Genomic DNA, 21809 nt, shown 5'->3' with positions numbered 1-21809 from the left:
GACTGCATTATTGTTTCATTGATATTTTATTTTAGGGGGGAGGGGGGAGGTCTGAGGGGAGGGATGTTCTTCCCCACATCGTTCCCCATCTCAGGGGATTCAGAGGTGGCTTAAACAAGTAAAAGGACGTTATTGGCAGGACTCTGCATCCCTCCTGGGTTCCAGAGGCTGGCAAGCAGGGCTGCTCACGCCTGGCTGACCCTGGAGAGCAGAGCTGGTTCTCTGCTCCAGTCTGGGGGCCAGGCAGAATGTGAGGGCTCTGCTTTCTCAACCCCTGGACCTTTAGTTGGTGGAAGCCCATTGCAAGGAGTTGGGGAATTCAGTGTAACTTTTTTACTAACTTTTTTTTTTTTTAAGAAAAAAAACAATATAAACTGAGTGAATGTCCAAGAATAGACTTAGCTGTGACTTGGTGAGGGAGAAGGGTTTCAATTCAAAATTGTGATTGGAAAAAGGGGGAGAAGGATAGAAGGATGTTGCTCCTCCATCATCATCATCTTTTGTACGGTCAGCACTTTAAACAGGGGCCTTCGTGCTGTCCTGACCCTCGGTGCAGTGGGCAGCAGGCGTGTGATCTCTCCCCCCTTCACCCCCTCCCCTCTCATCACCACATTGCTCTGCCCCCCTCAGAAAGCTAATAACCCCTTTGTAACGTTTGCTTCAGTTTTTAGAGGGTTCCAAACCAGGCTGAGACCTGACAAAATCCGTGTTCCATTCGCATCTTCAGAGGAGGGGTTGACTTCTTTTTTTTTTTTAATTTATTTTTGTGGTTGCTGTTTCTTGTTAAACTTGGTGGCTGTGCAGCTGGCCTCTGCACACGCTGTGTGAACCTCTGGGAAAACCTCATTCCAGGTACGCTCGAGCGCTTAGGATAAAACCCCTCCTGGAGAGGGGGTTCCCCCCCCCACCATGCTCCCCTCCTCGCTGCCTTACCCCGGGAGCTGCAAATTCACCTTCTGCCCCTCTTACCCCATCCCCTGCCACCCCACTTAGTGTCTTGCTGAACGTGTTCTTGCTCTTGGTGACTGAGCCCTGTGGACAAGGCTGGTCCCCAGGGACAAGTTCCTACAAACACTGCCTGGTAGCAGGTGTTTGTCCATGAAAAGCCGCTTCCTCGCTCGCAGAGAGGGGTGGGGGGGTGTTGATTAAGCGCAAAATTTCCCACCCCCTTTCCCCCCACACACACCTGCTTCCCTCCTGAGAGCTGCATCCTCCTCAGTCAGCCCACCCCAGATGCCCTCTGCAGCTCCACATGCATCCCTCCCCCCTTCCTTCCTCCTGTTGGAAGGAGCAGACGTGGAAACCTGGGAAATAGGAAGGAATTTGGATGAAGCTCTTGAGCGAGAGGTGTGGCTGAGCCTCATAACTTGCCTCAAACACAAGGAATAAATGGTAGAGCCCATATTTTTGTGGGGGGAGGGAGGGGGAAAAGGGGAGATCGTGTTTTATTTTCTTGAAAGCTAATTGAGCTGGGTGATCTTTGGACGAGGCACTTGATTTATAGCAGATTCTATAGAGAGATGGCTGATATTTTTGGAAAGGGAATGGGGTCTATGCAAACTTCCAAAAAATTTGCTTGAAAGATAGTTTTAACTTTTTTTTTTTTTGAACTTTGAAATCTAAAGAGAAATCTAACTTTTTTTTTTTATCTTAAAGCAGAAGTGAGTTTAGAAAGAGAAGCTAACTTCCACTGCTCTATTTTGATGATGATTCTTGGAAAGTTTGGGCTTGGAGGGAATGACTATTTTTCACCATTTTTATCTTGCTCCTCTAGTTTGTTTGTTTCTTTTTTTTCTAACTGAATGCTGTGCCGTCTTTGATTCAACAGATCGTGTTTGTATTTTCTGTATCTGGTTCCTAACGTAGAGAAATAACAAATATATGAGGAAATCAATATAATGTCAAATGTTGTTATGGTTTGGGGGAAAAAAATAAAGGGTTTTTTTGGTACTTCACACTTGATTCTTCCTGCTTTGTGTTTCTTGTTTTAAGTGTCTCTTTGGTTCAAAAACTACCTGCAAAGGAAGCAGAGGAGTCAGACCAGACGTGCAGGGCCTTGGAAAAGGACTTAGCTTTGCCCTCCAGGATTTCCTTGGCAGCTGGGCATGGGGATCCCTGCCAGCCCAGCAGGGCACAAGTCCAGGGGAGCCAGGGCCTGCCAGCCAGGGGGAAGGTGAGCTGGTGCGAGGGGCTGGCACTGTCTCATGTCTCAGCCCAGGCTGGCCTGGGGGACAGTGCTGCAGCCCCGCAGGGCTCCAGGGGGTTGAGGCAGCTCCTCCTCTTCCAGCACGGGCTGGCAATCCCATTAATGGAGGTCTGAGCTAAATTTGGTGCTGTTAATGCAGGCAAAGGCTGAGGGGTGGGTCAGGGCCCTTGGGAGGAAGCGGCTTTGCCTTCACCTTCCTCAAGCCTCAGCCATACACACTGACCAGCTGCACCAGTGTCCCTTGGCTCTGGGGTCTCGCTTTTCCCTTTCCTCCAGCTGCAGCAGGTGGAGAAACAGCTGGGACACCGGGGACAATCTCTGGTGCTGAGAGAGGTGTGAGCTGGTGGGTTTCAAGACAAACCCCTTCCATCAGAGCTCAGACACAGTCTGGCTGATGGTGAAGGAAACCCCCTTCTTCTCTCCCACCTCGTGATCACAGAATCTCCTGAGCTGTCACACACCCATCAGTCCGACTCCCAGCTCCACAGAGGCCCAGCCAGGTCTGACCAGGGCACTGAGCACATTGTCCAGACACTTCTTGCCCTCAGCCCAGCTTGGGGCTGTGACCCCTTCCCAGGGGAACCTGTACCCCCCTCTCAGTACAGAACCTCTTCCTGACATCCACCCTAAACCTGCCCTCTCCCAGCTTCACACCGTTCCCTCAGGTTCTGTCCCTGGTCCCCAAAGAGAGGAGAGCGAGCGGTGCTGCCCCTTCACTCCCCTCGGCAGGAAGCCACAGGCTGCTGCGTGGTCTCTCCTCAGCCTCCTCTTCTCCAGGCAGGGCAACCCCAGGCCCCTCAACCTCTCCCCCTAAGCCTTCCCCCTCCAGACCCTTCCCCATCCTCCGTGCCCTCCTCTGGACACTCTCCAATCGTTCCCCGTCCCTCTCCTGCCATGACGCCCAGAACCGCGGCCGGGCCTGGCGGCGAGTGCTCCAGGAGCGGGACGATCCCTGCTGGGGCTCCCTGCCTGGCTCCCTGCCGCCCCGGCCCCCGAGCCGCAGGGGCGCCTCTCCTGCCCGGTCCCCGCTCAGCGGCCGGGCCGGGGCCGGAGGCGGCGCCTAGCGCGGGGCCGCTGCCGGGACACAAGGCGCTGCCCGGCCCGGCCGGGCCCCAGCCCCAGCGGGACCGAACGCGGGGGCGGCAGCGGCCGGCCCGGCCCGGCCCTTCCCCGGGCGGCGCAGCCCCGCTCCCGCCCCGCGCCCTCCCGCCATGCTGCGCGGCCGCGCCGCGTAGCGCCGCTACCCCAGGCCGCCCTCGCTGATTGGCCGTCTCTGTCACGGAGCGAGGCGGGGCCGGCGCGCAGCGCGTTGATTGGCGGTAGCTCCCGGAAGGGCGGTTCTGGCGGGGAGGGAGGCCGGGGCTACCGGTCGCCATGGTGAGTGGGGTTGGGGCGTCCCCGTCCCGGGACTCGGCGAGGGGCTGGCGGGCCCCGGGCTGCGCGGGGGCGGCGGTCCGGCCCGGCCCGGCCCGTTAACGCGGCCTCGCGCTGCATCGCGGCGCGGGGCTTCCCGCCTGCCCGCCCCGGGGGTGGGAGGCCGGGTCCCGGCAGCCTCCTGGGGCCTCTCCGGGCCGGCACCGGCGGGGATCGGGACGCAGCGGCGGGGGGTGTGAGCCGGCGGCGGGAGCGCACCCAGCCGCCCGGCCCGGCCCTGCTCCCCGCTCCCCGCTCCCCTCCCGGGCCGGCCCCGCAGCGCTGCCGCCGCGTAACGGGGCCGAGCAGGCGGCGGGGGCCGGCCCCGCGCTGACTCTCTGTCCCGTTGCAGGCCACAGCAACGGACCGGGCGGTTGGATTCGGCTTGGTGGCCTTCAGCCTCGCTCTCTTCGTTTACTACACCCTCTGGATCATCGTACTGGTACGGGGCCAGGCCATTGCACCCGTGTTTCCTCGCGGTCAGGCGTTAGCCTGGGCTCTGCTCAGGTGCTGGTGTGTGTGTGTGCCCGAAGGACTGGGGATCTCCAGGGTCCCGGCTGAAAGTGTCAGGGCAGAGCCTGCTCTGGATGCTGACCCAGCGCCCCGATCCTCCTGGGTGACGCCAGGCTCTGATCTCTGCCTGCCCTCCTGCCCTCGGACACGCTGACCTGGCTGCTGTAAAATCCCAAGGCTCACTCGAGCCACAGGAGCTGGATCCTGGTCCCTCTGGAGGAGTTGTCATTGGCATTTACAGTCCTGCAAATGTAACTGCAAATTCACAGAGGGAACCATGAAAAGAGATGACTTTTCCCAAATCCAGAGCCTGGTGGGGAGGAGATGGGTTTAGGGAATGCAGAGCTCAGGAAAAGTGATTGTGAGCATGGTCGTTTGCCCCGCTTGTAGGGAGACATCATCTGGGGTCATTACTGGGATTCTTCCTGGGAAGAATCACAGAATTGTAGAGGTTGGAAGGGACCTCGAGAGACCATCAAGTCCAACTCCTTAGATATGTCCCCTTGAGAGCTTTCCGGGCACAGGCTGAGCCCTGGGCTGGTGTCTGAACTCCTGGCAGCTTCCCCTCTGACCTCTTGGGAGTTTTGAGTCCCCATCTTGTGTCTCCCGGCTCTGCTGCCCCATAGGTGGTTATATGATCTGTGCTCCCTCCTCCGTGCAGCGCGTAGGTGTGTGCTCGCTGCTGCGTAGGAATCCTTACACTGCTCTCTAGTGTCCAGAGCCTTCCACAGGCCTCCACAGAGGGATCCTGCTGGCATCCCCACGAAACTGAGCCACTATCAGCTGCTCCCTTCTGCTTGGCAGAGCGGCTGGGGATTTGCTGTGCCCAGCACCAAGCTGGCCAGCAGCAGGGTTCACCCTGACACCCTGGGGCTGTGGGACCCTCATCAGCTGGTGGTGACAGCTTCACTGCCCACCCGCTGTCACGTCCCTGTGGCTCTGGGCTGAGCCACCTGCAGCTCTGGGCAGTTTTAACGCTGTTTCAGCTCTCTGCTCACGTGTGGTATTTGCATCCTGCTTTTGAAACCGTGAGGCAGTGGGTGTTGGGGACTTGCCCAGGCGCTGTGCCCACCTGTTGACACCCCTCTCTGCCTCCTGCAGCCCTTCATCGACGCTGACCACGGGCTCCACCGGTACTTCTTGCCCCGGGAGTACGCAGTCATCATCCCTGTAGTGGCTGGGCTGCTGTTGCTGCTATTTATAGGTGAGTGCTGTTTTCTGTTGTTCTAATTAGAAGCATCTAAATTAAGGAGAGAGAAGAGGGTTGCTGGTGGCTTAGCTGATGTGTGACACTCATGACACAGTCTCAGTGGCTCTTGCTGCGGCTCTGCCTGTCGTGGGCTCTGGGGCACGTGTCTGTGTGTAGCTTCAGCTGCTTGAGCCTCTGGACAGTGGAGTTGTGTCTTGCTCACGCTGTTGAGGTTCTGCTCCTTGCTATGACTTGTGATTAGAAGTTTTCTGGCTGAATCCATTCCCTCTCTCTCCTGGTAGGTGTTTTTATAATGGCTGTGATGTGGAAGAGCAAGAAACCTGCCAAGAAATCGGACTGAAGGCCCGGCCAAGAGACGAGGAGAAGGCACCTACCCTGTGCTGCTGTATCCAGGAACAGACTTTGCCTGCAGTCTCCTCCTCCAGAGCACTCGGTGCCAGGCTGGCTGTGCACTCCCACCTTCCTTCCTGCAGAGACGAGCCACCTGTATTTCACAGCTCAGTGACCAAAGGGAAGCAGAACTGACCTCTGGGGCTCATCAAGAGAGGGACCAGAGCCCTGGCTGTGAGGGACCTGCTCCCCCATTGTGCTTCAGCCCACTCTGGCTACAGGAGCTCTCGGGGTCCAGCAGCTGTAACCACCACAGTCCAGCCCTGACCCCTGCTCGCTGCTCTGCCCCTGGGTAATCCTTCCCCTCTGCTCCTGCTGGGTCCAGTAATTTGTTCCTTCTGTGGTTTGTTCAGTTGGGGTTTTTTTGGTGGGGTTTTTGTTTTATTTTTAGATGCTTGTATGTGGTTTGTGGGGTTTTTTTTTAATTGAATTCAAGATTGAAGGGAAAAGAAATGAGACTTTGGGCTTGCATCCTCCACCTGCCTGCTGGAAGGGCTAATCGTGGTGCTGGTGGGCTTTCAGGTGTCTGAAGAGAGACCCCCCCCTGCGAGGCCAAGGCACACAGAGGATGCAGGGATGGTGCCCCTGCCCCCAGACCACAATGAGCCGGATCACCCTCAATAAAATTCCACAGGATCTCTGTCCCTGTCCCCTGCCTGTGCCGAGGGGCTGCTGCTGCTGCTGCCTGCTGGGATGGTTCCTGCTGCTGGGCTGGGCAGTCTTGCTCCAGGCTCTCTGTGGGCCGCACCCTGAGCGTGGGGAGAGGCCAGGGAGTGCCTGAGAACGGGGCCAGGCTGGGCATTGCGCTGCTGTGCTGGGGCCGTTTTACCCCACCCGGGGTAGCGAAAGGAGGGGCAGATTTGAGGCACTCCAACCCCTCACACGTGTTTTGTCACCTTCCCCTGCCAGGCAGCAGCATGTCCCACTGTCTCCCATCCTGCTGGGGGGTGATGGTGATGTCTCAGAGGTTCCTGGGCTGAACCTGGCCTGGGTTTAACCCACCATGCAGAGCCGGTGGGTGGTCGAGGCCCTGGCTGGAGGTTTGTGCCCAGCTCTCACAGAGGCTGCCTGGCCTGTCGCTGCCCCTCCCTGAGGCCCAGGCTTCCCTCCATCACCCTGTTTTCCCTTCTCCAGGTGAGGAAGCCCTCACTCTCCAACCCCTTTGCCTGCTGGACATAGCTTCAGCCCCCTCCACAAAGGTGGGGTTGAGCTGGGGACAAGGGGAAGGCAAAAGGGGGGGTGGGGCAAACTCGGTCAGGGCAAACTCCATCAGGTGTGAGGGTTCCAAGGTGTGAGTGATATGAGGTGTGAGCAGTACAAGGTGTGAGGGTTATGAGGTGTGCCAGCCACACACTGCTCGCTGTGCCTGGATCCCGGCCGTGCCCCATCAATTCCCTTTTCCTCCCGGTCCGTGCCTCGGAGGGACAGGGTTGGGACCAGTTCAAGGTCACTTCCCAATATTGCCTTGTCAACAGCAGCAGAATAACAAAGTCCGGTGGTGCCGGTGTCTGGGCAGGGGAACAGCTCGCTCCGCAGCCCTCGCTCCGCAGCCCGGCCCTGACAGGAGGGGCTGCAGGGTGACCGCCCCCCGGGGACATCAGACGGGGACGGGGGTGCCCAGCAGCCTGCGCGCCCCCGGCCGTGCTCCGGAGGCGGGTTTTGGATGACTTTTTGGTTCCTGGGCGGTACCGAACGGCGCCTGGGCTCAGCGGGCTGAGCATGGCCGGGAGCTAGAGGTGCATGGAGGTAAGAAAAGGGCTGTGAGGGGGCGGCGGGGACCCCCCCTAGGAGGGAAGGAAGCCGGAGAGGGCAGGGCTGGGTACGGGGTGGGGAGGGAAATGGGTGCTGGAGACGGGCCCGGGGCCCGCAGGGTGTGTGCCGTGGTGGATCCCAGGGTGGTTGGTACCAGGACATCGGAGGTACGGGTAGGGACCGGGGCCGGTTCCTGACCGCGGTAACGGGCGGTGCGGGGCTGCCGAGGCGGCGCCGGAGCAGTCGGTGCTCGGGCCGCATGGAACGGACGGGGGCGGTCCCGGTCCCGGCAGTGCCCGCTCGGCTCCGCTCCGCCCCGCCGCGGCCCCGCCAGCCCCAGCCCGGTGCCGTCCGGCTGGGATGCGGGTGCCGGCGGCGGCACCGCTGCGGGGGCTCCGGGAGCGGTGAGTGGGGCCGGTACCGAGCATCGGGAGCGTCGCTCCGTGGGGGCGGAGTGGGGGTGAGAGGGGATTACGCGGCAGGACGGGGGTGCTGGGCATGGGGGGCTTCAGGCGGCTGGAGCATGAGGGTGGACGGGGGGGTCCCAGGCTTGAGGGGGTCCCAGGATCGGGGAGGGGCGGCAGAAGAGGGGTACAGGGGGTGGGACATTGGGGTAGTGGGTACAGGGGGGTCCTGGTGGGGGGGGACCCCATCCTCGGGGGGTATCCTGTTCCCCACTCACCGGTGCGGCCACTGTGCCTGCTCTGTGCGCAGGGTGCAAGCCCCCACCCTCCGGGTGACCCCCCGGACCCCGCCGGGTGACCCCCCAGCTCACCGAGGATGAAGATGCTGGTGAGTACCAAGGGTACGAGGCTCTGGTGGGCATGGGGAGGGAGGCAGGGGGAGCGCGTTTGGGATGAGAAGCCGGGGACACCCCACCAGTAGTCGGGGTGCCACTCATCCCAAAAGTGGTGCAGGGGTGGGGAAGCGCAGCCTGGCAGCTGCTGGTCCCTCTGTGTAGGCAGCGCAGAGCCCCAGCCCGGTGACCTGTTGCTGACCACAGGAAGGGAGCGAGGCTCAGGCACCCCAACCCACATCCTCCTCCGAGGGGATGGCTGCTCGGTGCCTCGTGGGTGACCCATGTCATGCTCACGGAAGATACTGGCAGCCTCTCAGTGCCATACGGTACCAAGGGGCTGCCAGTATCTTCCGTGAGCTTGAGGCGTGTGGCCAGGCCTGAAGAAACCTTCCTGTTCTCTTTACAGGTCCGTCTCTTCCTAATGCTGGTCTGTGTGACGGGTGTCTCCCTGCTGTACCTCCTGCTCTGCTCCCACGTCTGCCTGCAGCTCTGCTGCCAGCCCCCCGAGCAGCGGGGCCACCCCACGGCACACACCGTCCTCAGTTTCCAGGGGTACACCCGCGTCCCTGATGGCACGGTGCGTGGGGATGGGGCAAATCTGGAGTTGGTGGGGCATCTGGACATACCCGTGCCTCAGTTTCCCCTTCCCTAGGGGATGAGCTGGGCTGGGCTGGGCTGCAGTGCATCCAGCCGCTGTGGGAGGGAAGGGAGAGCCAACGGTGTGTCTTCCCACAGCCACTGGAGCGACCGTTGTGCCACCACTGCGCCATTGTCTCCAGCTCAGGGCAGATGCTGGGCTCACGCCTGGGACAAGCCATCGACGGGCAGGAGTGCGTCCTGCGCATGAACCATGCCCCCACCGCTGGCTACGAGGAGGACGTCGGGGCACGGAGCACCATCCGGGTGGTGTCACACACCAGCGTCCCGCTGCTGCTGAGGAACCAGCCCTACTTCTTCCAGCAGTCCCAGGAGACCCTCTACATCATCTGGGGACCATCGAAGAAGATGAACCGGGAGAAGCTGGGCCCGACCTACCGGGCACTGCTGAAGGTGATGGAGACGTACCCCCATCTGCAGATCTACACCCTGACTGAGGAGAAGATGGCATATTGTGATGATGTCTTCCAGAACGAGACGGGGAAGAACAGGTACCACTGGCTCCCAAGGACCACCCGTTGGGTGCTGTCACACCCACCCCCCTTCCCCTCTCCCCCTGCATTGGGATGGCAGCACAGATGGTGCCACCTGCTCCAGCCCGGCCATGGTGCTTTGCAGGATGAAGTCTGGCTCCTTCCTGAGCACGGGCTGGTTCACCATGATCCTGGCCATGGAGCTGTGCGAGCAGATCCACGTCTTCGGCATGGTCAGCGACAGCTACTGCAGGTGCACAGGTGGTGGTGGCAGGGGCAGGCTCAGGGTGGTCCAGTGTGTCCCCCCTGAGTCCCATGCCCACCCCATCCCCTCTCCCCAGGGAGAAGAACCACTTGAGCGTTCCCTACCACTACTTTGAGAAGGGCCGGCTGGACGAGTGCAGGATGTACCTGGCGCACGAGCGAGCCCACCGCGCTGGGCACCGCTTCATCACCGAGAAAGCCATCTTCTCCCGCTGGGCCAAGAGGAGGAACATCATCTTCACCCACCCGTCCTGGGCAGGCGGTTAGGGTATCGGCCATGGGGTGAGGCAGCAGGGCCCTTCTCACCCTGCAGTGATGTGCCTCCGTTCTGCTGCTGCCGCGGTTAAAAGCCTTTTGACGAGCCCCAGAGTGGGGAGGCTCCATCTCCACAGTGGCAGGGCTGGCTCCCCCAGCCAGTGGGTGGGCTGGGACCCCCCACGCTGGTGCATGGACGATGTGAGCTGTGCCTGCTCAGATGGACGCAGGGCGAACTCGAAGGTTTTCCGCCTGCTCTACTGAGATGAATATTTAATGCAGGATTAAGTATTTATGCTGCTGGGCTCCAGCATGACATGAGGGGGTAGAGCTCACCCCCACCAGTGTCATGAGCTGGTGCCTTTCCCAGGGATGAAGCTGCACCATGGTCCTTGCCCCACTCATGCCCATGACACAGGGTGTGGGATGCAGAGACCTGGTTCCAGGCTTCCCCATCCTGCTCTGCACCCGTGCAGGCCCCCTGTGCTCCCCTTCGTCCCACAAAGCTGGGAAGCCCAGGGGGGTCACATGCACCCGGGGGGCGCCGAGATGCCTTGTCACAAGTGCCCTTGGATTCAAACCAAAGTAAACGTGGCCATTAAAAGCATTTTTAACTCAGCAGTGCCCTGCTCTGTGCCCTTTGCAGCTGTGGTACAGGGGGATGGGGGACGGCAGCTGGTCACAGGGCTGTCGTGTCCTGCTCTCCTGCCAGGCTATAAATAAGAGGAGGAGGTGATAAGAGGGTAGAGCTGAGCCTGAGCATGGGGGAGGGTGCCAAAAGACAGCACTTGAGATTATTTGGGAACCAGCGGCCATGTCTCTGCAAGATGGGTGCTGGCCCAGTGTGGATTTTGTGCTGGGACAGGGATGATCCTCACCCCACGGGGCTCAGCACCGCTGGGATGCAGGCAGAACAGCTGCCAGGTTCTGTGTCCCTGGAGAGATGGGACACGCCATGGGCATGTTGCGGGGCTTTGAGCCACGTGTTTGGCTGGGTCCAGCCAGGGGTGAGCAGGGAGGGCAGAGGGTGTGTATACGCTCCAGTTTTGGCTACGGCCAAGTGCTGGGGTCAAGCGAGGAGTGAGTGGACCGAGACTTGGGGGGCAGGGCTGAGCCCCGGACCCCGCAGGACAGCTCCCTGCAGGCGAGTGGCCGCGCAGGGTCCCTGGGGAGCACTGGGCCGGGTGCTTCAGCAGCCGCAACCCCGCACAGCAAAGGGCAGCGCTAGTGCAGCAGCGCCGAAGCCCTTCTGGGCAGGCATCAACCACTGGAGCGGGGACGCGGGGCCCCCATCAGCAGCGGAGCTCCTCTCTGCCCCGCGAAATTCCCCGGAGAGGGGCCCTGGGCCGCCCGGCCGGCGCGGGGGAGGCCGCGGCATCCCAACAATGCGGCCCTACGCCCGGCCGCGGGTCAGAGGCACCACGTGCTGCCGCTGGCACTCGCGGGCGGCGCCGCCCGCACCCCCTTCCCCTCCCCCCCCGCACTCCCGCTGCCCGCACCGGTGCCTCCCGGGGGGAAGGGAGGGAGGACGGGCCGGGCCAGGCCGCAGGGGCAGCTCCGGCTCGCTCCGTCATGGTCCCAGCCAGGGCGGGCGGCACTAGGACCCCCGCAGCACCGCCGGTAGGGGCGGCACTAGGACCCCCGCGGCGCTTCCCGACGCCGGGGCGGCGCGCGGCTCCTGGGGCTCCGTGCGCGCGGCGGTGCCGGTCTGGCGGCGGCAGCGGCAGCGGCACTGCGGGGCCGAGCGGTCGGTGGAGCCGGGCGCGTCCCTCTCCGGGGAGGGGAGGGGAGGGGAGGGGAGGGGAGGGGAGGGGAGGGGAGGGGGGGGGAGGGGGGGAGGGGGCGGAACGGCGCCGTGTCCGGCCGGAGGAGCGGCCCCGGTGCGCGGTGATGCGCGGGGGAAGGGACCGGCTTCTCCCCGCCTGGACGCGGCCGGGCTCCGGGGCTGCCCGGTCCCCGGGGAGGGCTGATGTTGCCGGGGGAGCGGGATGCTGCGCGGGAGGGGGGGGTGCGGGGAGCTGCGTGCCGGGAGGAGGAGAAGGAGGAGGAGGAGGAGGATTCGCGCCTCGGGGAGGGTGGGGGGAGGCGGGGGAGGGCTTTCGGTTCTCGGGATGCGGGAGGGATTGCATCCGGGGCTGAGGGAACTCCCACGCGTGGGTGCGCGGCGAGGTCGGCACGGCGGGGGTGCGGGGAGCGGGTCTGGAGCAGCCCTTCCCCGGCAGAGCCATGGCCGCGCTCGCCGGAGGTGCCCGGCAGCCGCCCCCAGCCCTCGGGGCAGAGGAGGAGCCCGTGGACCCCCCCGCGCCGCTCGCCGCCCGCTGCAGATGAGAAGCCCCCGCGCAGGTAAGGCCCGCGGGGTCCCCGCTGCGGGGTCACCCCCGGATTGAGCATCGTGGAGGGAGCAAAGCTGGGCGGGCAGGGGCGGGAGCCGGGGTCCCAGCTCAGCTCCCTGGTGCATCCCGGCCTGTTGCTGCTCATGGAAGCCCCGTTGCCCTGACCCTCCAGACCATCACCTGGGCTCCCCGGCCGGGTTGGCATCTTCCCCGGGCAGTGGCGCTGGCCCTGAGAGCCCCTCGGGGTCCCCAGGCTCCCTCCAAGGGTTCAGCCCAGGATGCTGCATGATTCTCCATCCCAGCCCCCCCCCAGGGCAGTTATTAAACAGGCTTTTGTTTTTATTTCTTCTCATTTCCACGTGCTCTGAGTACTCCCGGGGCAGGAGCGGCTCTGACTCATGAACGAGGACTTGGAAATGTAAATTGGGTCAGCTTGTCCCTGCCAGCCTGGGCAAGCAGGGGGTTAGAGTAGGGCCCCCCACTGCCCAGGGGTGAGCATCTGGGGTGTACCCCACCACACCTCAGGCCGTGGGGCTGGAGAGGTCCCTGCGGGCTCTGGCTGAATTAGAGCCCATGGATGAGCTGAGTTGGACAGGTCTCAGTTGCCCCAGTCCCAGCCTCCGCAGTGGTTGGTTTTAATGGGATTTTGCCTCGGGAGCGGCAGGTTTACCCTCCCTGACCCCTGTGGGTTTGAGCAGCTTTAGCCCCGCCGCCGGCCAGGAGTAATCCCTGGAGCCCTCCCCGCCACGGGGATTTCCCCAACACCTACTAGTAGCTGGGTTGGGTTCCTCCACACCACAGAGCCGGCCTAGCCTCTCCCTGTGGCATTTCCCCCTCTGATGCTGCAGATCCCCAGCCAAGCCAGGTTGCCCAGCGGCTCCTCCCGTATCCCCACCAGCACCCAGGGACCCTCTCCCCAGGCAGTGTGGGGCCAGGAGCCGGAGCGTGGTGGTGAGGGGCCGCACCACGGGTGACTTTAGTGCCTTGCAGGTGCTCGCAGGACGCCGGCGATAGCTGCAGGCTGAGGCCGCTGCAGAGACATGAGCAGCAGCACGGTGAGTGCCGGGCCATTGCCCCGGGGACAGCGGGCATCTCCCTGGGGGCACCCAGCATCCCACGGGTGATGCTGCGGGGCCGTCGGGTGCTGATTCAGTGGGGGCTGATGCTCTCCCCCTGCCCGCAGAGCCAGCGCGCCGCGGTCCTGGGAGTCCTCTTTGCCCTGATCATGTTGCTGATCATCTACAGCTCCGGCAGCGGGAGCGAGGTCTTCCCCTACAGCCGCCTGCGGGGCAGAGCCCGCCGGCCCCCCGACCTCAAGAAGTGGGGGGTGAAAAGCGGGTACCTGCCCGTCTGCGGGAACAAGGTATGAGCTGGGCGCAGCCTCAGCAGCGGGCACAGGATCTGGTGCTGTCCCCTCCAGTGGGACAGTGGCTCCGCGGGGGATGGCGGTGCCTTGTCCCCTGTCCCAGCTCCATCCCTCCCTGCCGAGTGGTGGTGACACAGAGGCGCTCACAGCATTTGTGGTCCCCAGACCCTGACTGCCCGCTGCCACCAGTGCGTCGTCGTCACCAGCTCCAGCCACCTCCTGGGCACCCGCCTGGGCACCGCCATCGACGGGGCCGAGTGCACCATCCGCATGAACGACGCTCCCACCACCGGCTACGAGGCCGACGTGGGCAACAAGACCAGCTTCCGGGTGGTGGCCCACTCCAGCCTCTACCGTGTGCTCAAGCGGCCTCAGGAATTTGTGAACAAGACCCCAGAGACCATCTTCATCTTCTGGGGGCCGCCTGCCAAGATGCAGAAGAGCCTCCTGAAGATCATCCAGCGCGTCAGCGCCTCCTTCCCCAACATGACAGCCTATGTTGTCTCCCCTGGACGCATGAAGCAGTTTGATGACCTGTTTCGGGGGGAGACGGGGAAGGACAGGTACCTCGGAGCTGCCTCCTGCGCTCGGGATGGGGGTCCCTGGGCCATGTTAGGGATCCCAGTGGGGATCCATCACCCGTATCACCTGGCTGTCTTTCCTCCCCACCCCTCCGTTTCTCCTCCCCAGGGAGAAGTCACGCTCGTGGCTCAGCACCGGCTGGTTCACCATGGTGATCGCGGTGGAGCTGTGTGACGCCGTCCACGTCTATGGCATGGTGCCACCCAACTACTGCGGGTAAGGAGACCCCCCCACACACACAAACCCCCATCCCAACCCCCTGGCTCTACCCTGGGGCTCACCCTGTGCTTTCTTCCCCTCCCCACCGCAGCCGTCGGCCCCCGCCCCGCCGCCTGCCCTACCACTACTACGAGCCGAAGGGCCCCGACGAGTGCACAACCTACATCCACAACGAGCGGAGCCGCAAGGGCAACCACCACCGCTTCATCACCGAGAAGCGGGTCTTCGCCAGCTGGGCCGGGCTCTACAACATCACCTTCTCCCACCCTGCCTGGGCCTAGGGGCTGCCCTCCCCCTGAGCCGGGCAGAGCCCTGGAGCTGGGATGGGGTGGGGGGGGAGTTCTTCTGCGTTCCCCTAGGAGCAGGGTGCCCCAGAGTGCCTCCCGTGGGACCGCTGCCTCTGTGTGCTCCTCGAAAGTGGGTTGTGGTGGGGTTTGAGCTCGTTTTTGGGGGGCCAGGTGGTGAGTGCAGGGTTTGGGAGTTACCTCCCTGAGTGAGCAGGAGGTGTGGGGGGTCAGATCCTGCCCAGTCCTGGTCCAGAGGTGTCACAACACCTACAAGCACACAGGTCCTACCAGCTCAATTCGGGGCTATGTCACTTTCAGGGCCACCACAGAGACTGTTTCCCCCCACCCCCTGGGTGAGTGGACCCCCTCTTGGGGCTCAGCCCACATAGCTGTCCCCTGCACCCAATCCCAGTCCACAAGCATCCTTCCCTTAGACTCCCACGGTTCCCAGTGGGACCCCGTGGGGGTGACACTGCCACCCTCTGTGCCCCAACACCCCAGGAACGCACATCTGGCACCGCAGCACCCCACACCCACACTGCCAAAACCTTTTCTAACTGAGCTGGGGAATTTGAGAGAGGGGGGGGCTTTTTTTCTTCCTCCCACCTTCTGGCCCCAGTATTTGTATTCCAGTTTCTCTCCAAGCACAACCGAAGGAGCAGGCAGGGGCCACCAGATGCTCATCAGCGGTAATGAAGGGGCTGGCAGCAGTCTGTGGCCGGCTCCTCATCATTTATTAACCGCTAATAAACTATTTAGAAGTGGGCAGGTAGCGGGGGGGCAGCAGTGCCCATTGTTGCCCTGTGGCTGGGGGAGGATTTTGTAACTAATTTCTCAGCAGTGGAGAGGTGGGTTTGGGGGAAATGGGGGGTAAATACGGTGGGTTTGAGTACTGAGCCCTGCAAGGGGACGTGCCTCAGTTTCCCTCTGAGTGTGGCTTAGGGCTTTGAGGAACTCGGTGCAAGGGAAAGCCACAGGACACTCAGCGTTTTGTAATGGTTTGTACAGGAATAAATATTGCTCAAGTCTGTTGCCTTGAGCCCTGGCGCAGGGCTGGGTTTTTTGGGGCTGGGCTGTGGGTGCTGGCGGTGCCTTCGGAGAGGCTCACAGTGCCCTCAGGACCCCCGGCCCACAGCAGTGCTGGCCCTGGGCACTCGGGAGGATACGGGAAGGGGTCTGGTGTGTACTGGTGGGATCCCTGTGCAGCAGCTGGCTGAGCCCCGCTGTGAGCATCCCTTGGCCCTGGAGCAGGTGGGAGCTGAGACCTCCCAGATTTGCATCACCCCCACGCAGCTGCCCTGGGGTCAAGGGGCTCTGCAGCGACGGAGGAGGAAGAGGAAAGGAAGGGAAGGTAAGGCCGTGCACCCCAGGGCTTTTACCCACCCCCCAAGGTTGACAGGGCAGGGGTGCGGTGCTGTGGGTGGATGGGGACACGGGTGTCAGACAGTTGTCCTCTCCCCGGGGCTGGCGGAGGAGCCGCGGGGAGGGCACAGGCTGCCCCTGCAGCTTGGGGAAACTGAGGCACGGGGGTGATGGTGGTCGCGGCGGCCGGTGGCGGCCGGTGCAGCGCGACCCCCGACCCCGGAGGGGGAAAAAAGGGGGCGGGTGGGTAGAGGCCGCATCCCCGCGCCGTGCAGGAGTTAACTGCACCGCGGCCGCGCAAGGACCGATGCTGCGGGGGGCGGCGCCGACACCACCCCCCCCCCCGCTCCCCGCTGCCCGTCCCCTGCCCATCCCCTGCCCGCTGGGCGGCAGCGGCCCCGCTCCCGGCATGCACCGCGGCGCCAGCGGGCTATATATAGCGGTAAATATAGCGGGGCAGGAGCGCAGGAGCTGCCCGGCCCCAGCCCCGGCCCCGCACAGAGGTCAGTGCCCCCCGGCCCTGGGGCGGGCACCGGGGGATGGGGAGGGGGCTGTGCCCGCCGCTGCTGCTGGCCCGGCCGCTGTCCCCGGGGAGGGGGCTGGCAGCACCGGCCGGGCGCGGGGAGAGCCGCAGGGGATGCGGGGCGGCGTTGCGGGGCGCGCATGGGGGGCGGGGGTACCGAGGCGCTTGCCCGGGTACTGGGGGACATCGCGGGGGGGCTCGGGAGACTCGCGGTGGTTGCCGGAGCCGTTGCGGGTGTGCCGGAGCCGTTGCGGGGGTGCTGGAGCGGCCCCGGGGGTCCGAGCTGGATGCGGATGGGATGAGGTGCGGGGTGAGCCGGGCTGGAGCTGGCGCAAGGTGAGATTGGTGGGGGCACCCTGCGGCGGCCCTTGCTGGGCACTGCTGGGACGCGCAGTGCCCCCCAGCCCCCCGGCACAGCCCCCCGGCACAGCCCCCAGCCTCATCCCGCCGGGCTCCCCATCAGCACTCGCTCCCCGTCCCCCCCGGGGCCCAGCACCCCCGCATCGCGCCCGCCCTGCGCCCCCGGGCTCGGCGCTGTGCCGCGCCAGGCCCTGCGCCCGGACCCGGGGCCAGGGCTGCCCCCTGCCCGCGGGGTGCCGCCGAGGTTAGTGCCAGCGGGCCTGGTGCTCAGCACCCCTCATAATTCGGGACCCCGATGGTCCTGCACCCTTCCAGTACCTCCCCCCCCCCCCCTTATCATTCCCCAGGGGGGCCATCCTGGGGCTTGGGCCCTGCAGTGCCAGTGGGACGTGACCCAAGGCGGGTCTCAGCCCAGCCATACTTAGCCTCTGCCCTTTGCCGGCTGTAACACGACCTCGTCAGCGGCCCTGGGCTCGTTTGGCCACGGGATGCCCCATCCCCGCACCCCGTCCAGCCGGTTTGGGGTGACGCGCTCTGGCCAAGCAGGTCAGGCGCTGCAGGGCTGGGTGCGGGCAGGTGGGGTGTCCATGCATACACACACACACACACACCCTCCCCCAGGGTGATGGCAGTGCAATGGGGTGCTGCAAGGTCCCCTTGGGACACCCCCCCAAAAAAAACAGCCAGTAGGGAGCTGAAGGGATGCTGCCTGCATCACTTGGTACCCTGGTGACACCGGTGAACCCATGCCGGTTTGTGGCGGCCAGGAGGCACTCCAGGCACAGGGATGTGGTCAGGGATGAGGAGGAAGCCGGCAACGTCACCATGCGTCACCAGGCATGGGGAAGCCCTTGCCGCAGCCGGATGGGGCGGGTGGCTGCCAGGAGCCAGGTAGGTGACAGCCATGGGAGCAGAGGGCCTGAGCTCCCTGTTGTAGGGCCAAACTGTGGAGCTGAGCACCAGCATGGCAGGGGATGGGGAGCCATTGTCTCCCTGGACCTGAATGTCCCCTCAGTACTGAGCTTTTCCTCCTGTTCTTCCCTCGCAGCCTGAAGTGCTCCTGTGCCTGACTGTGGCAGCATGTCGACGGGTGAGTGATCTGTCCACCTTGCACCCGTCCCCCTGCACCCATCCCGCTGTCTCCCCTGCATCCACCTGCTTCGCTTCTGCTCCCGCAGTCCCCTCTGTCCCGATTGCACCCATCCCCTCTATCCCCGCTGCATCCATCCCCCATACACGCATCCCCTCCCGTCCCCCCTGCCTCCATCCCGTTTGTCCCTCGCACTCCACCCCTCCATCCCTCTGCTGTCCCTTCCCTATGTCCTCCCCTCCCTCCCTCTGTCCTCTCCATGTCCCTCCAGCCCCCCACGTGCCCCACGTCTCCTGAGTCCCCACCGAACACTTGGCTCCGTCCCCAGGGTGCCGGAGGAGTTGAAATTTCAGCCGGCTGTAATCAGGAGATGGGAAAGTGGCCCCAGTGCAGCTCGGCTTTATTTTTAGCCCTGCCTCCCCCCAGGGTGTTGCACCCTGGCATTGCCCCACGCCACGGCTGGGCCAGACCCTGCAGGTGGCAAGGGACCCTGCGCCTGGGTGCTCAGCAGGGGACAGGGCGCTTGGTGCCACCCACACCTTGGCTGCCAGGTCCAGGGACTGATGCTGGGGATCAGGGAGTGCCGGGGGGTTGCACCAGATGCTCGAGGTGGCCATGCCACGCCGAGCCTGCCGCAGCCCCCGTTAGCCCGCCGGGGTGACGAGCCAGCCATGGAGACAGATGTGGCCGGTCCCCACCCGCAGTGGAGCCGTGGACAGTGACGGTCTCCAGGACACCACACAGCAGTGGGATTCCAGCCTCGCGGCCGCGGTGCCACAGGCTCCTTGTGCTCAGCTGTGTCCAGCCCGGCCGTCCCAACCTGCCCAGGTGACAAGGACGGCACATGGCTGCTTCCCTCTTGGGCCTTATCCCCCAGGGGCCTGGGGTGGTTCCCCTCCATCCCTGGGGATGTGGGCCCTGGATCTTGCCCACCCTGGGGAGACCTTGGTCCTCACAGTGCTTTTACAGCTGTTGGTAACCGTTTCTTTCCTCTGTCTTCCACAGAAAAACTCAAGCACCACAAAATCATCTTCGTGGTGGGTAAGTTGGTGTTTGGGTCCTGATGCTGGTGGGGTCATGGTCACAGCACAGCCCTGTCCCCCTCTGCACCTCCAGGGTTGGGGGGCTCTGGGGAGCCTCCAAGGGATGGGGAGCCGGGCCTGGAGCCTGAGGCCATGGGACCCTGGCTGCACCCAGGCACAGTGGGGTGGCTGTGGCTCCGGTCCAGCTCCTTGAGGCCACGACAGGGTGTGCTGGAACCAGAAGGGCATCTCTGGCCAGGTGTAGGGTGGCAGCATCTGGTGCGATGTGACAGTAAACATCTGGGGGGAGATGTCCTTGGTGCCAATGGGACGGTGATGTCCAGGCTGCTGTTGGGGTCATGATACCCTGGGTGCCACTGATACGGCCATGTCCAGGTGCTGAGTGGTGGGAGGGGTGCCCTGGACGCCATCAGAGTGGTGGTGCCCACGTGTCAATTGCCAGCAGCCCACACCACCCCCAAGGACCTGGCATCCCCCAGCCCACCCCAGGAGCACCTCTGTGATCCTTCTGGTGCTGTGCTTGGAGACACCATCCACCATCTCACCAGGCTTTGGGAACTCCTGTGGGCTCTGGGGACTCCCAAAGGACTCCTGTGTACCCCTCCAGCTCCTTACCCATGGTTTGGGGCATGTGGGTACTCTCTTGACTTGCAGGTGGCCCCGGCTCAGGGAAGGGGACCCAATGTGAGAAGATTGTACAGAAATATGGCTACACCCACCTCTCCACGGGGGACCTGCTACGGGCAGAGGTCAGCTCGGGCTCGGAGCGGGGCAAGAAGCTGCAGGCCATCATGGAGAAGGGCGAGCTGGTGCCCCTGGTGAGTCCACACAGGGCATTGCAGGCAGGGGTGGCTGTGGGGACACCGGGGGTGGAGCTGAAGCACAGATTGGGGGCACAGGGTGTGGGGGACACGAACACCATGTTGTTCAATATCAACCCTGTCAGTTCTGTCCCTGCTTCTCAGGACACGGTGCTGGACATGCTGCGGGACGCCATGGTGGCCAAAGCAGATGTGTCTAAGGGCTTCCTCATCGACGGCTACCCCCGGGAGGTGAAGCAGGGAGAGGAGTTTGAGAAGAAGGTGAGAGCTGGTGCCGTGCTACCCACCATCCAGACAGAGGGCTCCACCCACCAGCAGCCCATCCCAGTGAAGGTCCCATCCAAACGAGGTCTGCACTGGTCCCCATCCCAGCCAGCCAGTCCCCTGCCTTGGGGACAGCCTGTGGCCAGGGTGTCCTCGTGCTGGCAGAGATGACCTCAGCACTGGCACACGGTGATGGCAGAGGGCTGAGTGGCCACTGTGTCCCCGTGCCTTCCTCTGCGTGGGTCTGGGGGCTACTGAAACACCAGAATGGTGCCCCCCCCAAAACCCATGCGGAGGGAAGCAGAGGATGCTGTGGAGACATCTGTGACCCCCATGCTCACTGCCATCATCTCCCCAAACTGGACCCACGCCACCTTGGCACGGTGACAACCATGTCATCCCCCCCACAGATCGCCCCCCCGACGCTGCTGCTCTACGTGGATGCGGGGAAGGAGACGATGGTGAAGCGCCTGCTGAAGCGAGGCGAGACCAGCGGGCGGGTGGACGACAACGAGGAGACCATCAAGAAGCGGCTGGAGACTTACTACAAGGCCACCGAGCCCGTCATCGCCTTCTACAAGAGCAGAGGCATCGTCCGCCAGGTAAGCAGGGATGTGGCTGCTGCTGGCACCCTCCAGCCCCACAGCTTGGGGTCCCAGGGAAAAACGATGGGGATGATGAGGGAAGGGAGGAAAATCCCCTCAGAGCCAGCCTGGAGCCTCTGCTTCCTCACACAAGGAATCCCAAGGATGGTTCTGTACCCCCTAAATTTACCCCGGTCACTCTGCCCATGGCCACAATCTATCCCTAGAAGAGCTCTGCTCACCCTATACCCTCAAGTGACACCCCCCCCCCCGCCCTTTCCCCTCCCTGCACCCAGCTCAACGCCGAGGGCTCGGTGGAGGAGGTTTTCCAGCAGGTCTGCTCCCACCTCGACAGCCTGTAGCCGCCCCCTGCCCCGCTCCTCCCGCCAGCGCTCCGGCAGAGACAGCGGAAGCGGCTTTATCCTGTTTTCGTGGACGGAGCCACGCGAAGGAAATTTCAAGGACATTGTGTTTGGCTCTTTCCCGTCTCTCCCCAGTAAAGTTCACTGTAATGAGCCCAGACTTTATCTTTTTCTTCTGGCGCAGGAAATGAGTTTTTCTTTCCAGAGACTTTTTTACTCCCCTCCTGTCTCCCCCCTCCTCCTCCCCCCTCCTCCCCTCCTCCAGCCCCTCTGGAGCTGATTAAGGGCAGGAAGCGGGTGTTTATCCCACCGGGGCAGCGGGATGCTGTGCTAGGAGGAAGGGAGGGAGCATCCCGGCCGCTCGCCCCAACTTCCCAATCTGCAGCCTGGGGGGAGCCTGTGGCTGTATCCCGCTGCCAGTCCCATTCACCCTGATCCCGTCCTGCTCCCTGCACCCCCTTGGCTCTGGCTGTCTGTCCCTGGAGCTGCAGGCAGCAGCAGAGCAGTATCCTGCACACTATCCTATCCTATCCCTTTCTCCCGGCTCTTCCTCTGGCTGCCAGGGGACAGGGAGGTGGGATTCAGCCCCCGGCATGGGGATTTCCATGTTTTCATGCCTTGACCTCTCCTTGTTTGTTTGGGCTGTAGGGGAGTTTGGGGGTGCTGTTGGTGGCACCTCTC

General features: G+C 63.3%; 4 protein-coding genes across 4 annotated transcripts; all 4 read left to right on the top strand.

Moving 5' to 3' along the window:
• Window positions 1–3580: 3580 nt before the first annotated feature.
• DPM2 (dolichyl-phosphate mannosyltransferase subunit 2, regulatory) lies at window positions 3581–6374 on the top strand (the record flags this gene model as incomplete). Its single annotated transcript, XM_084272733.1, has 4 exons — window positions 3581–3658; window positions 3972–4061; window positions 5234–5336; window positions 5624–6374. 4 exons carry the CDS (start codon window positions 3581–3583, stop codon window positions 5680–5682), a joined length of 330 nt encoding a protein of 109 aa, XP_084128859.1. The 3' UTR covers window positions 5683–6374.
• Window positions 6375–7341: 967 nt separating this feature from the next.
• On the top strand, window positions 7342–10533 carry ST6GALNAC4 (ST6 N-acetylgalactosaminide alpha-2,6-sialyltransferase 4). The gene is made up of 6 exons (XM_084272376.1): window positions 7342–7478; window positions 8199–8276; window positions 8690–8860; window positions 9019–9431; window positions 9559–9666; window positions 9755–10533. Exons 2-6 carry the CDS (start codon window positions 8265–8267, stop codon window positions 9942–9944), a joined length of 894 nt encoding a protein of 297 aa, XP_084128502.1. The 5' UTR covers window positions 7342–7478; window positions 8199–8264; the 3' UTR covers window positions 9945–10533.
• A 2730-nt stretch (window positions 10534–13263) lies between these two features.
• ST6GALNAC6 (ST6 N-acetylgalactosaminide alpha-2,6-sialyltransferase 6) lies at window positions 13264–15525 on the top strand. The gene is made up of 5 exons (XM_084272637.1): window positions 13264–13320; window positions 13449–13628; window positions 13797–14194; window positions 14322–14429; window positions 14524–15525. Exons 1-5 carry the CDS (start codon window positions 13306–13308, stop codon window positions 14711–14713), a joined length of 891 nt encoding a protein of 296 aa, XP_084128763.1. The 5' UTR covers window positions 13264–13305; the 3' UTR covers window positions 14714–15525.
• A 988-nt stretch (window positions 15526–16513) lies between these two features.
• Window positions 16514–21281, top strand: AK1 (adenylate kinase 1). The gene is made up of 7 exons (XM_084272689.1): window positions 16514–16584; window positions 18013–18054; window positions 19060–19095; window positions 19752–19915; window positions 20063–20179; window positions 20593–20784; window positions 21063–21281. The coding sequence occupies exons 2-7, from the start codon at window positions 18045–18047 to the stop codon at window positions 21126–21128; spliced, it is 585 nt and encodes a 194-aa protein (XP_084128815.1). The 5' UTR covers window positions 16514–16584; window positions 18013–18044; the 3' UTR covers window positions 21129–21281.
• The last annotated feature ends 528 nt before the right edge of the window (window positions 21282–21809 follow it).

Source organism: Gallinula chloropus, assembly GCF_964237585.1.
Source record: "Gallinula chloropus genome assembly, chromosome: 18".
NCBI classification, from domain to species: domain Eukaryota; kingdom Metazoa; phylum Chordata; class Aves; order Gruiformes; family Rallidae; genus Gallinula; species Gallinula chloropus.
The sequence above is the reverse complement of the archived record's forward strand: the minus strand, read 5'-3'. Positions and strand labels throughout refer to the sequence as shown.